The 16514-nt window shown below is 35.4% G+C and overlaps 1 protein-coding gene across 1 annotated transcript in view; it reads right to left on the bottom strand.

The window, feature by feature from the left end:
* FBXL13 (F-box and leucine rich repeat protein 13) overlaps positions 1 to 16514 on the bottom strand; it is a 57291-nt gene that overhangs the window by 14781 nt on the left and 25996 nt on the right. The window contains 6 exon segments of the mRNA XM_053943559.1: positions 811 to 894; positions 7073 to 7202; positions 10027 to 10189; positions 10344 to 10452; positions 11081 to 11121; positions 11124 to 11171. Coding sequence (XP_053799534.1) covers positions 811 to 894; positions 7073 to 7202; positions 10027 to 10189; positions 10344 to 10452; positions 11081 to 11121; positions 11124 to 11171 — 575 coding nt within the window.

The following is a 16514-nucleotide window of genomic DNA, read 5'->3' as shown; positions in this document are numbered from 1 at the left end:
TGTTGAGAACAAGATTCAATCCAGATGTAGCTCTTGTGGTACAACAACTGACTCATTTTTACAATATATGGCTATAAAATGATGGCTGTTGAAGAGTTGTAATGGAAAAATGTAGAAGCTGAGGACTGGGATTATGTGATGGCATTGGCTGTACCTGCAGCCAGTTGCAGTTGATCTGCAACTGTTTATGGGCATGAAATCGATACCATTAAAAACACATAATTTAAGCACTTCTGTTATATATAGTTAGGAATGATTCTCAGTTACAAGAAAAAGTGCTCTTATTTGGATGTCAATTCCTAACAAGATAGATGGCTCTTTCTACTACTGTAAAGTTACCTGCTAGTGTTTATTTCTCCTACTGTTTTGAAATACAAAGTAAAACCAAAAACAAATACAAAGCACATCTATGCAATCATATTGAGTTTGTCAAATCTTCAAAAGGATTTTGGTAAACTTCAAGCAACCTGTGATAAGGACGAGGAATTTCACAGTTTAACCATACATTTTGGAAACAGTCATTTCCTCTTCATTCTGAATTTTCAAGCCAAGTTGATTTCATGCTCACTAGGTTCTGCATGGAAGTAAGCAGCAAAAAATCTGCCCCTCTTCACCCTTTTCAAGCCAAAATTGAATGGATCTCAGGCATATGGAGCTGTAGGAATGAAAGGGGGGAATTTTTGATGTAGAATGGTGTTATGAAGAATGAAGGGTGACGTGCAGAACAAAACAAGATCAGTTTTGGATGTGGTTAATTTAATGAACATGGGGGGGCTTCCAGGGAACGCCAAGAAAAATGCAAAGTTTTACCTGAATCCCATTGTCACTGAAATCTTTGCATTGTGATGTAGAAAGTTCCAATATTTTTCCATGGCAGCCAAGGGCTCTCAAGCCCTAAAAAACCTGGAAAATTTAATAGAGAAAGGAAAAAAAAAATCTATTTTCCTACCTCTTGAGAAACAAGGAAACTGAAGAAAGGTAGTGTGATGTGAAATACTTCTACCAGCAAAACACATTTACAGATGTCCTTTAAAATTTGAGGTTGAAGAACTTTTCACAATTTTTTTTTTTTTTTTGGATGGTGGAGGCAGGGTTGTTTGGTTTGGTTGGTGTTTTTTTTGTTTGTGTTTTTTTTTTTGTTTGTTTTTTTTTTGTTTTTTTTTTTTTTTTTTTGTTGGAAGAACAAAATACTACTTACTAAGACCAAATGTCTTAAAATTACTGCCTTACCATTAAGGGCTTTATGGTTACAGCTATAGCACAAGACAACATTTGAAATGGTGCTATCACACTCAAAAGTGTATGAACAGCCCCCTTATTCAAGACAATAAGGAGATGAAAACTTTGGGAAATTCCCATTTCAGGACTGCAAAAGCATCTAAAGATTCTTTGTGATTTTTAGTCCTTCTACACCAGGAAACTGGGCAATGTTCTAATCCTAAATGCTCTAATTTGAAGGAAAATTAAATGTTGATTTTATAAAATTCATTTTGATAATCACAGCAGAATATCTCTGTATTTCATATCAATAAAGTAAGCTTTACTGGAAAAAAAGTTATCCCTTTATTTCATATGGTTAATAAGTTATCTACAATTAGACAGTGAACAGCACTGCCTAATTGTAGGCAGAGAGGAAGTATCATCCTGAAAAAATAAGGACATGTAGATAAGTGTCTGGAACCCAGATGTGGACACTGTAATGATAATGCTGGAAGAGTGCGGCTGGAGTTCAAATTCTACAGATTCCTGAAATCTCACAAGCTGAATAGATACAGAAAATGGAACAATGAAAGAAGTTTCCAATCTTGGCTACTTATGAAAACACAAAACTTTGCATTTTTCTCAGCAGACACAGTTATCTGGTGAAAGTTACTTTCAACAGCTTCATGAAAATCCACAGATTTCAAATTTTTGTTGACCAGAGTACTCCTATTCAAGACAATAAAACAGTTATGTGCTTAAACCTAAAATGGGTTTATGCCAGAACTTGAATTTCTTCCAGCAAAGACTGATGGTCTGATCAGTGTGATCTCAAGGACATAATTTGTTCTTGCATTTTTCTTTACTTAAGTGGCACCACTTTAATGCACTTGCTAATGAAATACTAAAGAATACAATAAAGATTTTTTTGCTACATGAAAATTGATGTTGCTATCACTTCAAAGGAAATTTATAATCATTTTATATGACTAAAGTGACATGAAATCACAAAAAACCTATTTTTTATAAATGAAAATCAATGTCTGCATTAAGGCATTTTGTTAACAATTACAGATTTAAGGAAGAGTGAAGACTTGAAAACAAGGAATGTCATTGGGACATTCATAAAAAAGACTAAGAAACATTCATGTTTCCAGAAAGAAGCCTCTTCAAACAATCTCTATACAGGAAGCTTAATCTATTATTTAACTATTATTTTTGTATCTAACATTCATACAAAGGAGTCAATTATCAGTAGTTTTATTAGACTTCCTGATTTATTCCCTGATAAATGACGTCAAGGATCTCCATCCAGGATATTGACCTGGAAAATTTTATCTTCTATACCAAACCTCCTCACATTTATGGAAGATATGGTTGGAGTTATCATACTGGAACTCCTGAAAACAGATGATGGCAGAACAAATACTGTGCAACACACTGACTAGGATCACCCACTCTCCAAAAACCTATTTCTCCTTTAGTGTCAATAAATTACTCCTGTATCTTGGATGCATCTTCTGTTGCTATGGAAAAAGGGAAGACTTTGTCCAGCATCTCTTCTATAGCATATTGTCATTTCCATTTTGAAAACAATTTAAAAAGAAACTTCTTCATTCTCTGTAGCAGCTGTTTTCTTAAAATATTTTTAGTTCTTTTTTTCTTTTTCAATTACTTTATATCATAAGGCCTACAGACATTTACATAACATCATTTATTATTATTTCACCATGGTTTCTGTGGGTAAGAAAATGAATATTGACTGTACCAGTTGGTGAGGGTCTTCACTTGCTAGAGACAAAAGCCACCTGAGGCTATGACATACCAAAGAATAATTTATATTCTCATGCTGAAAGTCTCTGCCTTTCTACTGCAGACTGCAATGAATGTACTGTCTCTTGCTAACAATAACCCTGTGCTAGGATATTTCCAACTTCTGAGATTTCTGTTCACATATCTCTTTGCAACCTTCAAGGTCAGCATCTCTATTGTATCTTTGTGCTCCGGAGATATACAGATGTTATTTCCTGTTCATACTCCAAGCCAAACAGATTGACTCCAAAGTGACTCCAGTCCTTGGACAGCTCTTAAGAGGTGTCTCCCACCATCTACGCCTGAGCCATTTACTATTAAATTACTTAATTTATCCTCTAAAATGCTTAGATTTCTGCACAGATTAGCCACAGTCAGGCACCAGTGTAATGGATTGAACACTAGAAGAGAAAAAAGCAGATTCATTTTGCTATTAAAAACACATATGTGTCAGGTCACAGTTCAGATTCACATAGTAAAGACCTCCTGGGAAATGGATAAGCAAATGTAGCTGTACTGTTTCTAATACCTGAGCTAATATGATGGTGGGCCAAATCTATTTTCAGCAACTGTAGGGACATTTTTCTCTTATAGTGTAAAAATCCCCCTGTATAACGCATGCCATAAAATTCAATTTCTATACCTAACACCATTTGTGGTTGGACCAGGTCATAATTTACAAACTATGATTGCCAATGTTTCTTGAGACAGTCCAGATGACAGGAATTCCATTGTAACAAAATATCTTTTAACACTATCAAGCCTGATTTTGAACATTGCTGAGTACTTTTAATTGCAGGTGATTTGTATTGGGATTCCAGGTGCTGGCACACCTGGCATTGATCACAGTGACTCTGTTTCAGTGTTTCCTATTTTTACATAGCATTAAGTTCCTAAGTCTCCAGATTAAATGCTCTGTTTCTTCAGTCTCCTAAACAAGCTGGAATTTGGAGCCCACTTTAATATACTTTAATATTTTCTTTTCCCTGCCTTGGGAATGTGTGGGATTTGTCACATCCTTTCCTTTGGAAATCAAATGCAACTAATTCATTTGCAGTCTGTAGCTGGTTATATCTATTAGACACAAAGATATCTTCCTCTTAACTGTTACAAGGCTATTCCTCAGTCCTAATGGCCTAATTTTCTAACAGTCCAGAAAGCAAAGCCAGACTACGGATTCAAGTTACTGCAGATTCAGAATTTTATCTTTGATTTCAGAAGCATTTCAGAGTTGTTCCCCATTTTTAAAGTATTGTACCTATTTTTTTATGTTTCAGGCTATTTTTTTTCTTTGTTATTTATTACACTGCATATAACTCACCCTTGATATTAAGCTTGCCTGAGTCTGTGTCAGGGCTGTTTTTGTTCCTGAACGCTTTATGTAACTCAGGAGTCAACTAAGCTTATTTTATTATTCTTTGCTATGTTTTCCTGTCTAAATCCTGCTTGATTGAAGACATTTTCTTCAAATGTCCTAACACTTTTATACCAAATTACTTTTCTAATGTCTCAGGAATATGGGTGGTCCAAGCCATATGCATCAGCAGCTTGTGTTGGAATGAGGGAAGTGGGGCAGCTGCAGGCTCTCAGACTCACCCTTGGAGCAAAGCTGCCAGAACCTTGTCATGTAGACATTGGGGAGAAATCAAGACATTTTAACAAACACATGGAGGGTGTGAGAATAAAATTTGTGACTAGAACTGCTTCTCTAACTCATGGAAGCAGTTCCAGTGAATCTGCTTTCCTAAGACAGACAGATTTTGGTCCTAAGTGCTAATGTTACCATCTCTGTAATAGAAGCTTAGATCCCTTGCATATATTGTAAATAATTTTACAGTGTTATCTAAAATTCTTGTAACTTTATCTCTGCATTCATGGACACATTCACCATACGCAAAATTTAAAACACTATAGTCCCTTTTGCAAGGAGTTTAGAGGAGCAAAACATGAGACAAAACAATGAGGGATGGGGTGATAGCTAGAAAAAAGAGAATCTTCACAAAGATTTTCAACTATTTTTCTTTCAAAGAACTCAAAATCTTTGCTCTGTCATTGCATTGTTGCTTTACTTTTTTTAAATAAATGTCTCAATTATTTTCATTTCTACGATTCTTTTAAGTTTTCTATAATTTTAAGAAACTAATCTCGAGTACTTCAAGAATGACAAAACCAGATGTCCTTTACTATCAAAAAATATTATTGAGACTTAAAAAGTGTGTGTTGTTTTAAAAAAAAAATTAATAAAGATGGAAATATTTTCTGAAATGTAAAATGATGAATGCTGAAATTACAGAGTGAAAAAATAATATTAAAAATGTAATTGTGTGGAGTTTTAATTTAATGTTATGTATCTTCTGAGAGTAAGAGCAATATAGTCAAAGCCCTAATGAGAAAAGTACAGAAACTTCATTATGCCACCAGTTCCTCATTATGTTTGAAGTAAGTTCACTTCCTTTTCATTGCATATTTGGTTTTGTTAATGAATGGTCTTATTTAGCAAGACACTTAAGCAACATGCAACTTAAACATGACATGAATTAATTCTCTTTTTCTAGCTAATGTTCACAAGTTTCCCTAGACATTTTTTCATGCAAAATGTACAAAAATGTACAATCAAAATCTGAACATATGCAGTGATTACTTTTATTTAGTTTCCAATTTTCAGTTGAGAAGTAGGCTCAGGATAAGTATAATAAACTTCTCCAAACATTAGACTTTTAATGTCTATGTTTGAAGAAGCAAGAGAAGAGAAAGGCACCAACACTGAGGGAAAAACTTCCATTTTGATTAAGTGTGTGAGACAAAAATATATAAGAAAATATGGCTCTATTGTATCTTTTCTCCACTATGTTTCCCTTAAGTATATGTCAATCCTTATTGCAAGAAATTCTGTTCTGCTTTGAAGGGCAGAAGGATTCTTCTGTCATTTGAAAAAACAGAAAGGAAAATTCTCTTATGTAGTGCAAATCTAAGTTGCACCTTCTATGTTTTAAACACTAAACAGCATGACAGGAAAACCAAGAGAGATCCACAGCACAAACTGCTGGAAAGCACAGCTTGACAATTTTTCTTTATTTAACACAGCATATGAGTGTTGATTACTATATATGAAACACTGTGCTGTCTGTTGCATTTTTAAACCAATACTTAGCCTAAGTTGACAGAGATCATAGTATGGCTTCCTCTATATGCTAATAAAATGTATAATATAAAGTCAAAGCATCCAAATAGTAGCTTGTTACAGAGCAGACTGATAGGTTTCCTTTTATCAAGTAAAGTTTTAAGACTAAGAAATGTATTTAATATTTAATGCATTTATTTTATATGTGCATGTATTTTACATTCTTAAATACAGCAAACAGCTAAAACCGTGAGTTTTTTTCTACTATAGCACTCAGAAATTGCAAAAATTAAAATGCTCAATTTGTCTGTCTTGTGGAAGAAAGAAAACTGCAAGCCTTAGCAACACAGTGTAAGCAAAAAAGCTTGGTTTGTTGCCAAGGTCGTGGGTTGTGCTATGTTAAAACTAGAGTAAGAAGAAACACAGCATTTTAAAAGGCTAGCTGTGGCAGGCAAAGAGAAAGAAAACATTTTTGTTGTAGCATTGTGAGACTAAATTCAAGGCAGCATACATTTCATTCAGATATCATTTTGTGATATTTTAAATGAGCACATTAAGTGAAGTCTTCTTGGATTCCCTAACCCTCTTTATTTAGCTTAAGTTTTTTGTTACTTTCTGGCATCCATAAAAGATACAGGCATTATATTTTTTTTTCACATTCTAATTTTTTTTTGCACAAACTTTGTGTTAGAACCAAATAATGAAGTTCTTAGTCAGAATTGTGTCTGGACAGTGACTGAGTGAATAGTCTATGTAAAGTTTTCTTGACAAGGATTCTCTTAGATTTCTGTGTTCAGAGCAAAGAGTTAGTCCCAAAAGTAAAAGTAACAGCTTTCACAAGGCAGTACATGCCAATGTTTAACCTGACTCTCCTCAGTGCTTTTTTTTTTTTTTTTTTTTTGACTTTCTAGTTTTAGCAGCTTGACATATCAAAGATACCTCATTAGTAATTCTTTCATTGGCATTGTTTTCTAGACCACAATGGAGAGCAGTGCCTCTGTTGGAGCTAACACTCAACTCTCTTAGCTTAGCTCCTGAAGAACCGTGTACAAATGGCCTTACACTTAAACTCCACCACTGACCCTAAAAGAGAAAGGTAGGCAATATTTATAATCACTACTTTTCCTAACCTGTACAAGTCAATACACAATTTGCATTCAGCAGCCAACATTGAAGATAAGCAAAAATTAATGATGATTTTTAAACTAGACCTTTAAACCCCCAAAAGAGTCAGAATAATTAATTGCTTAATTAGACAGATGCTGCTCTTTGGAATGGCTGAAAAACTAAGCTTTCTGAAAAAAAGTCTGTTGGAGATAATGAGAACCTCCATTAGTTCCAGCACTCAGAAATGACTGCCACTCCAAATGACAGAGCTTGGGAAACAAATCTAGGAAGAACCAGAACCTGATTAAACATTTCAGAGTAATATTTGTACTAATATATTTTTAAGTAATTTTAAGGAAAAGTGATCTTCTAGCACAGCAGCAGCAAAATTTACCAGCAGCATTTGTGTGCAATAGCAGTTCTGTACCCTGCATGAAGAGTTAATCTGAGCCCTTCCTCAGAGTGTTTAACCTAATCAATTGCATATCTTGCACATAGCTAACTTATAACATACACAGAGGTTATAAAAATGAAGTAGATAGAAAAGCTTTCAGCCAAGTTGAGAGATTTGTAGACCTGACTACAGCTTGGATGTTTCAATACAGTTCAGATCTCTGGTATGTTTAACATTACTGTACAATTAGCTTCTCAATGCATTCCCAGCATTTCTTTTGTGTTCCCTGATGAATACAAAATTAATTCCAGAATTCTGTAGGACAGAATCATATTTTGGCTTGTACAGTTTGTTGCAGCACAAAGAATCACTGCAAATCCCAAAGTTCCAGCACTGCTAATAAACTGATAACCTGAACAGGGCCTCATTGTGTGACCACAAGCTACAGAAGAAGCTAGAATTCATAAAATCACCCTGCAATAATTCAACCACTGTTTGGGTGTTATTTCACAGTGCAGTTGATTTTCATTCAAGAGGACAGATAAATTTAAGCAATGCAACTTCAGAATAACTAACTTTCATAAAGTCCATAAGGAATGCTGAGCCTGGCAACCAAGTCAACTGAATTTAAAAGGTTAATATTCTGTAATCACACTGAGCTTGAGAGCTGAAATGGCCACATTATAACTTTTTAAATAATCAAGGTATGAATACACACTGATCAACTATGTGACAACACAGGCCATACACTGCTTTATCATACATGAGGACAAGAATGCCATCATTCCTAAACTGGAATAACGTGCCAGGGAGATGAACCACTACATTGCCTGTGTCCATTTTTAGACATGTTTTTACTCACGTCTCTTAATTCTAAAAATCACGATCTATTAATTTTCTTTCTTCAGTATTCACATGTAGTCATTTCCTATAATTTAGGAATTCTGATTTGGTAGATTTGAAATCCCCATTTCCTATTCCCCTGTGCCACTGAGGGGAGGAGACAGAGAATTCAAGGGTGAAGCTGAGCGCAGGAAGAAAGAAGGGGTGGAGTGAAGGTGTTTTAAGATTGGTTTTATTTCTCATTACCATACTCTGATGTGATTGGCAATAAATTAATTTATTCCCCCAGGTCAAGTCTGGTTTGCCTGTGACAATAACAGGTGAATGATCTCTCCCTGTCCTTACCTTGACCCACAAACTCTTTGCTGTATTTTCTTTTCCTGTCCACTGAAGTGGTAGAGCAGCTTTGGTTGGTACCTGGAGCCCAGAGTCAACCCACCACACGAGTTTAGATGTGTTCAAATCTGTAACTTTGCTAATGCTGAAACGTTTGAAAGTGTCTGGAAAAGCAATGAAATGAGTGGATTTCTACAATACCCTTACTAGTGCTTAAAAAATTTTGTTAGGATAATCCAGCTATTCTTTAGCAGTAGAAGCAGTAGACACGTGCAAACACATTCACAGCCCATGATTTGGCTGACAGACTGGAAAACCCAGCCTGCTAAATGTTAAACCAGAAAATGCAGGCAGCTGTCCCACCTGCCCAGCTAAACTATCAAGAGGATAATGTGGTATTGTTGCAGCACTTTTCAATGCTCCTACAGGCAATATTGTCAGATTTTTATACGCCAACAGGCACAAAAGAAGCTTTTGTTACACTTTAAAGCAGAATCTGTAAAAGTTCTTATGGTGTCAGAAATTTTAGGATTAACAGCAATTTCAACTTCTTTGTATTATTTTATAGGTCTTTTAATTTTGAAATATTTGTAAGCTTTTCCTTCCCTGTTCTCTCTCACCCATGACTCTATCACTGTACCACAAAACAGGGATCAAATGTGCAGCTTTTTACAACTGTGCAAATGGAATTCCTTCCATTTGTCTTTGTTTCTAGAAAATATATTCTTCCTCTATATACATTACCATGTTTTCTTGATAATTGTAAAAAATTGTCAATTTTATTCATTTCTTAGTATTAGACAGTAATAAAGTAATACTTCAATATTCACAAAATTAAATAATATCCAAGTTTCAAGAGAATTGTGACAATGGAATTGTGACAATTGTCTTTGGTTATCATATTCTTCTTCATAGCCACATTCCAGCACTATAATACGTCATGGCTATTAAGTGACACTACATCAACAGTTGTTTTTTTTTTTTTTTTTTTTTTGCTTGAACTAGAGTTACAATGAATAGATTTTTGAAAACATGATACAGGAACAAAAGCTATATGTATAAAATATTTTTCAAAATATTAAGATATCTATAGATAGATTCTGAGAATTTATTTTTAAAACTGAAAGATGTGTTAAGAGGACTTATTAAAAGTTAAATTAACTTTAGTACAATCCCTTTGCAATGGTTACAGAAATCTGATGTGATCTGGTACCTTGTGCAGTCTGCCATATTCAGTACAAGAATATGCTTCAATGGTGAAATCATCTTAACACCAGCTTCTGTTATCTTCTGGCAATCAGCCATATGAATGTGTCTGATGCATAGGCAGCATTTACTCATCAGCTTGAAACTTTAATCAGTATTTTGGTTATTCCCTGTTGAAATATTTAAGATGCAAGTTGCACATCTGACATACATTAAGAGCGTGATCCAAATACCCACTGAAATCAGCTGAAAGATTGATTTCAAATTATCTGAATGAACTGTAAAAATACATAATCCTAATTATTTTTTGATCATTATACTAACCTTCATTGCTGACTTTCAAAAGTTTACATTCTTCAAGGACTTTAAAAGTTGTGTCAGAAAGTTTTGGAGAGTCAAGAAAGACAACAGACATTACCTTTTCAACCAGAGCCTTTGAAGAAAAAAGGTGAAATAAAACATTCATATGCTCATGCTGACATATAAAAAAGAAAAAGATCAGCAAATAGTCTCCATATAATACCAAAAAGTTACCATTTCAAACAAATAGTTATAATCCATGTAACAGTAGCTTCCAGAGAGTGAGTGGCACATAAACCACTGAAATTCTCCATATGGTTATTATGTTTGGGAACACAAGGAAAAGAAGCAATTACCTGGAGACATGAAGTATGGCAGACACCAGAGACAGTGATATAGTTAACAATCACTTTTGCAGAAGCCTGGAAGTTCTTTTTTCATGGGCAAAATCAGTAGCAGAATGCTGTTCCCATATAATATAGTTGCTTTACCACTGAAAGAAATGAAATGCTCTCATTTGTAAACTGAAAGACCATAATTCAAACATAAGAATGAAAAAGAAGACAAACTGAAGTTTTCTGACAGTGACTGCAAATGAGCAAGATTTATAAGCATAATTAGACAGTAGTTGTAAAAAATTCATTTGCTTAGAACTTCTCCTCTTGAATTGATTCTTACTTCTTTTAAGTCATTTGAGGGGATAGCTGAGTTCCAACATCATAAAGTTTCTCAAAAAGTACGGTTTATTTTCAATTTCTAACTTAAATACATCTGTCTGTAAGAGTTAACATTTTGCTGATTGCAGATCTTGAATCCAATTGCAGGCATTGGCAGTATTTCTGAAGACATCAGCTCAAATTTACACAAGAAATTAAATGTTTATGTCTTAGCAAGCCTAACAAAAACAGTACAGGAAAAGCTTGAGATCTTCTCAATGTTTTAACATCTTACCATGAGCACCTAGATGCTCACTAAAACAAGAAATGCATTAATCTCCCTAAAAGGAGATCCATGAGGTATACATATTACTCTGAAATTTGAACATAATCTAAGGGATCTGTTAAAAAAATGTGTCCTCTAACCAAGCAAGAGTCAAGTTCAAAATTTTCTACAGCTGATACCATTTATGGAAGTGGCAATGAATGTTACTGTCTCATTATTCTACCTTTGTTTTCCCAACCTTATGATTTATTCACCTATGGTAGATGTTGAAATTCAGTTTGAAGCAAGTTCTGAATGTAATAAAATATCTTCATTGTTTCTTTCCATATCCACAGTAAAATGTGTGTTAGATTCTGAGTGGGTACAAGGAGAGCTCCTCTGCAGTCACAAAAATATAGAGCTCTTCTACAGAATCCTTCATGCAGGACCACAACAACTGCTCTGCCTACTCTAACAGTGCAGCATTCAATGAAATTACAAATGGACTGATGGATCTGTCAATTCAGTGTATTCCTTTTATCATTCCAGGGAGACAATTCTTTAACTACTTAAACTCAATAGATGTCCATTCACTCTTGGGCATACAAAGTGTTTCTTTTGACATATAAATGCTGTGCAAATCACAGTTTCTTTTTAGCTTCTACAGAAAACACAGACATGAACAATTTCTCCCCATGAAGCAGTCCCCCTGATATTTGCATGTAGAGCTCTCACAGTTTTCCAGGGTTTTGAAGCTGTGTAATATAACAGTTCATGGTTGGACCTGGGGATCTTAGAGATCTTTTCCAACCTTAATGATTGTATGATTCTATACTAACCCTGTGCAGCTCAGAATACAGCCCCAGGAATTCACTTGCAAAATACCCACAGAAAAAAAATTAGTCTGGCATGTCCTCCTGGGTACCAAATAAGGCCTGTGCAGAGAAGAATCCAAACAAGGAATCTTGTAATATAAATAGACTGGGAGAGATTTTTGCTGCGCCCCACCTCTCCAGCTGCTGCAGAAGCCTGATGTGCTTGGCTACCTTGCCTAAGGGGAGCAGCAGTGTAAGGCACAGGCTTTGCTTAGGGTATAAATGTTGTCTGACAGTGGACACCACTAGCAGACAGGAGATGGTCACAGAAAAGCAAGCCAGAAACTGAGTAGCAGCTGATCACCTATCACACCTCAGTATGGTAACAATCCACCAGGAGAAGCTCCCAGATCTTGCACTTTTATTCTCCAGCATTTATAGCACGTGACTGGTGCCCACTACTACTTATCAGTGGAAACTAGAATCAGGCTGCTTTACTTCTATCTTACATTGAGTGAGGAGATTCACACCTTGGTTTCTGGCTCTTCTTTCTGAAAATTTAATGTTTGGGTTCCTTTGGCACGTGAGATTTTTTTAATGGAGTAAATGACTTTAAGTTATAATCAAGGCAGACTCTCTTTTCCTTTCTGGCATAATGCCTCATCTTTTAACTTATGCCCAGGTTGGCTTGCTCTTTATTTTCAGGCTGAAATGGCCTTTTAAACAGATTCTTTGTCAATTGTTTTAAATGCTTTGATGTTAAATGTATTTTCTTAGAGGACTGTGGCACTCTTGGCACATTTTCCCTTGTGCAGAGGGATGCCAACCCAGCAGGAAATTAGCTTCACGTCTGTCAAATGTATTCTTAAAGTGTTTGTGCAGATCTCACATACAGACAGACAGACAATATGGTGTGGCTCATAACACTTTAGTACTGTGGATGCAAATAATCTACTGTGTTTTGAGTTCAGGACAAATGTAGCATATTTGTTTTTCTACAGTGGGTCTGTAACAGCCTGCAAAATGACAGAATGAGAACCCTACCATCAAAATAAATGGAGGAAATATTTTACTGGTAATGCATAGTGATATAAATTCCATCAAGTCCCATGCCTCTGATAGCTGGCTGTGTTCAAGGTGGGGTCTGATATGGTGCAGCTATGTTATCCTGGATCAGGCTTCTCCAGGAACAGCTATACTCTAAGAAGCAGATGAAGAAAGAAAAAGAGCAGAATCTTGTGAGGCTGCAGGGGAGGTGGCAGAGAGGGATTATAAAGAAAGAACCATAACCACAAGCAGGTCAGAGCACATACAGCCTGTTTGTGCACTCCAGGCTCTCATACCACATCCAACTGAGATGTGTCTGTTGGACAAAGACACTGTAGCTTTGGGAATGTGGTTGATGTGGGCAACACATCGGTGAGGATCTGCAGATAGTACTGCAGACCTCACCATCAGCATGGATAAATTGGGTTTTCCCACCCCACATGATTGTAAAACAACCAGGTGCAGTGTACGGTTACTATGGCAAAGGCAATCAATCCTCTTTTCTACTGGTAGTGATCATCAGAAGATAAATGTCAATAGGGAAAGATGTGTGCTAATTCTCAGGACAGAATATGAAACTCAGCTGTCCAGATTCTAGTTTTGTACTCACTATTGATATATGCAATGTGACATAATCCTGTCTCGTTTCCCCACCCCAAAATATTCACTATGTATGAAAGGGAGTAGCTTAATGATGAATATCTGAGGATGTGTTGGGAAATCTACACTTTCTGCTGGTCAAGAAGCAGCAATTGCTTTAACATGGCATGACCAAGTCATTCAAGCAAGAGTTTACCTAACTCTGCAACAGGTCTCTTCCTTGTTGGTTTTCAAGCAGCACAACAACAGAAAAATATGAATCCTGGGATCTCTGTATAGCAAAGAGCAACAAAGATCCCAAGACAGATCTGAATCACCTCTGGAGACCTCTCCCACTCTCTAATTGCTATATAGATATAGTAAGTTAATTTTCTAGATACTACCTTATCTTAGATGCCTAAATTAAAGTGAAATTCCCATTCTCAAAAGGAGAGATGGTGAGTAGCAGGTAATCAGATCAAACTCACCAATCCTGACAGAAATAGCATGTCTTTTTCTGGAATTCAGTAAGGATTGCATAATGTTAAATGCAGCCTAAAGGACTTTTAATCTCTGTCTGGAAACGCACTGTTTGCTTAACATAGACATTTGATACCACAAATAGCAGAAATCTAGTGCTCTCCTCCATGCAAGCCAAACCAAATTATAGGGAAGCAGTTAATAATAATACCACTGCACAGATTGTTTCTAATTTCTTTTTCACTTGAACTGTTTTTTTACTTGAAACTGGATAATGGATCTCAGGCATCAGGTTGAGAAAGTTCCAGTATGAAATATGCATTCAGATAAGATTAAAGAAAATTAGTCAACATTTAGATCTTTCTGCAATCATATGTATTTCTCTTTCCTTTATTTCTAGAACAATAAAATCTTAAATTTCTTTTCTAAGTCCCCTATGGGTTCACTATGAAACTTCAGGCACTCTCAAATATAAGGTATAGAAATGTGAAATTTCTTGCATATTTTAGTAAAACAATTTCTTTCTCAGCTCACTTGGAATTTCAATGTTCAATAGATTGCCTCAAGTGTGAACAGCTTGGCCTGAGAATCAATGTTAGGATACATATGGAGTTTAATATTGTATTCTTTGCCCCATATGAGTAAAATCCCACTTAAACCTCATCTTTCAAACCAATTGTGAGGAAGAATATTGAGGTTATTGGATCTTAGATCCTACAAAATTCTGCAAAACAGACTTTTCGTGCATGACTCAGTAAAATCATTCTATAAATGTCTAATTTTTCTTGCATATACAGATCAGAAGTGAATGCAAAAATAAATTATAAATGTAAATAAAATTAGGTAAACAAGTAAAATATAATTCCTTGTCTGTAGGAGTTTTCAATCTAATATGTAAATGACTGTCTTGGGTTTTTTTCTTGGTTGCATAATAGTATACTATGATCTGAAATGAAAGTACAACAAAAAAACATGGAGCAAACCATAGCTAAAGATCTGTCCCCATGGATTTAGAAATTAATTGCAGTGAAATGATGAAATGCTTATAAGAATATCAAAGTTCATTTAATTTAACCTTTCTATAGTTTCTTATTCCGAAGAATAGGGATACGCAGATTTCTTATTCAGGTTTGGCTTTTTTGCTAGACATATACTACTTTATATCTTTCTCCCAGAACTGATTGGATTTGTGGAATCCAGCCTGCAAGGCAGAACTCTGTCTACAGCACAGAAGGGATTTTGAAGAAACACTCTTGTGATTCCAGTATTGGCAATACACTGAGGATAGAAATTTGAAAATCAACATTCAGAATTGAGGAAGTACTCTCTGGGGCACATGGGACTATCTTTTTGTATCCTGTGTTTGTCAAGAATCATAAAATGAATTGTGACATCCTTTCAGATGTTTGGCACATTACACTGATGGCTCGACTCCACATGTTATTTTTCTTTTAGTTTTCCACTGTCCAAATAAAAGCGCTTATATTAACATATTCCTGAATTAGCATTTTCCTAAAATAAATAACAGAGCATTTGTAACTTATAGTATTCTTCAATTACACAAGTTTGTATTCAGGAAATGTAAACAATCATTCTCTTCTTCAATAAATAAAGAACATGGATCAGATTTGCTCCCCAAGTGATGGCTCCTTTTTTGTTGCTTGATACATCTGAAGAAGCCAGAATTTGCCAAAATGAGAATTCTCCCAATGAAGCCAGAGCAGGAGGAACACAGATGTTGAAAAATGGTGAAGTCTACATGTAGGCTTCTCTGACACCCCTGCAAAGATGATGTCAAGAAACAAAAGGGACAAATTAATTTTTCCCAGTGGCTTGTGTTCTCTTATCCTGCTGTTGTAACCTACAGCAAGTGACAGACTGCTGTAATACATTTTGGGCATGACAGGCAATTGCTTTATACCCTCAGGTCTTTCCAGTTTTGTGTTTAATAGCAGAAAATTTTCCACCAACACTGCTCAGCTTCAGAAGGAGAACAGATCTTATGCTTTCTAGGTGGGGATCTAAGAATGTCAGTGGTATTATAGGATGTCTTTTGAACAAGACACAAGAGAATCTCTATATTTTTATGAAAATATGTTGAAGTTCATTAACAAAAATATTTACTACCTGTGTCATATGGATAAAATCTTAATTACCATGACTTTATGCAAAAAACCCCATGCCTACAAATTTATCCAGTATTATTGTCATGTATGAACATAATAGTCAAAGAAAAGATTGCCCTGATTTGTAGCAGTGGACTAGAAAATGTCTGCTTAAGTCTCACTTTTCTACCTCTGTTTTAATGAGCTAATTAAATGCCTTGTTCCTTAAGTTGCTACTCACACAATTG

The sequence above is a fragment of the Vidua chalybeata genome, chromosome 5 (assembly GCF_026979565.1).
Source record: "Vidua chalybeata isolate OUT-0048 chromosome 5, bVidCha1 merged haplotype, whole genome shotgun sequence".
NCBI classification, from domain to species: Eukaryota; Metazoa; Chordata; class Aves; order Passeriformes; family Viduidae; genus Vidua; species Vidua chalybeata.
The sequence above is the reverse complement of the archived record's forward strand: the minus strand, read 5'-3'. Positions and strand labels throughout refer to the sequence as shown.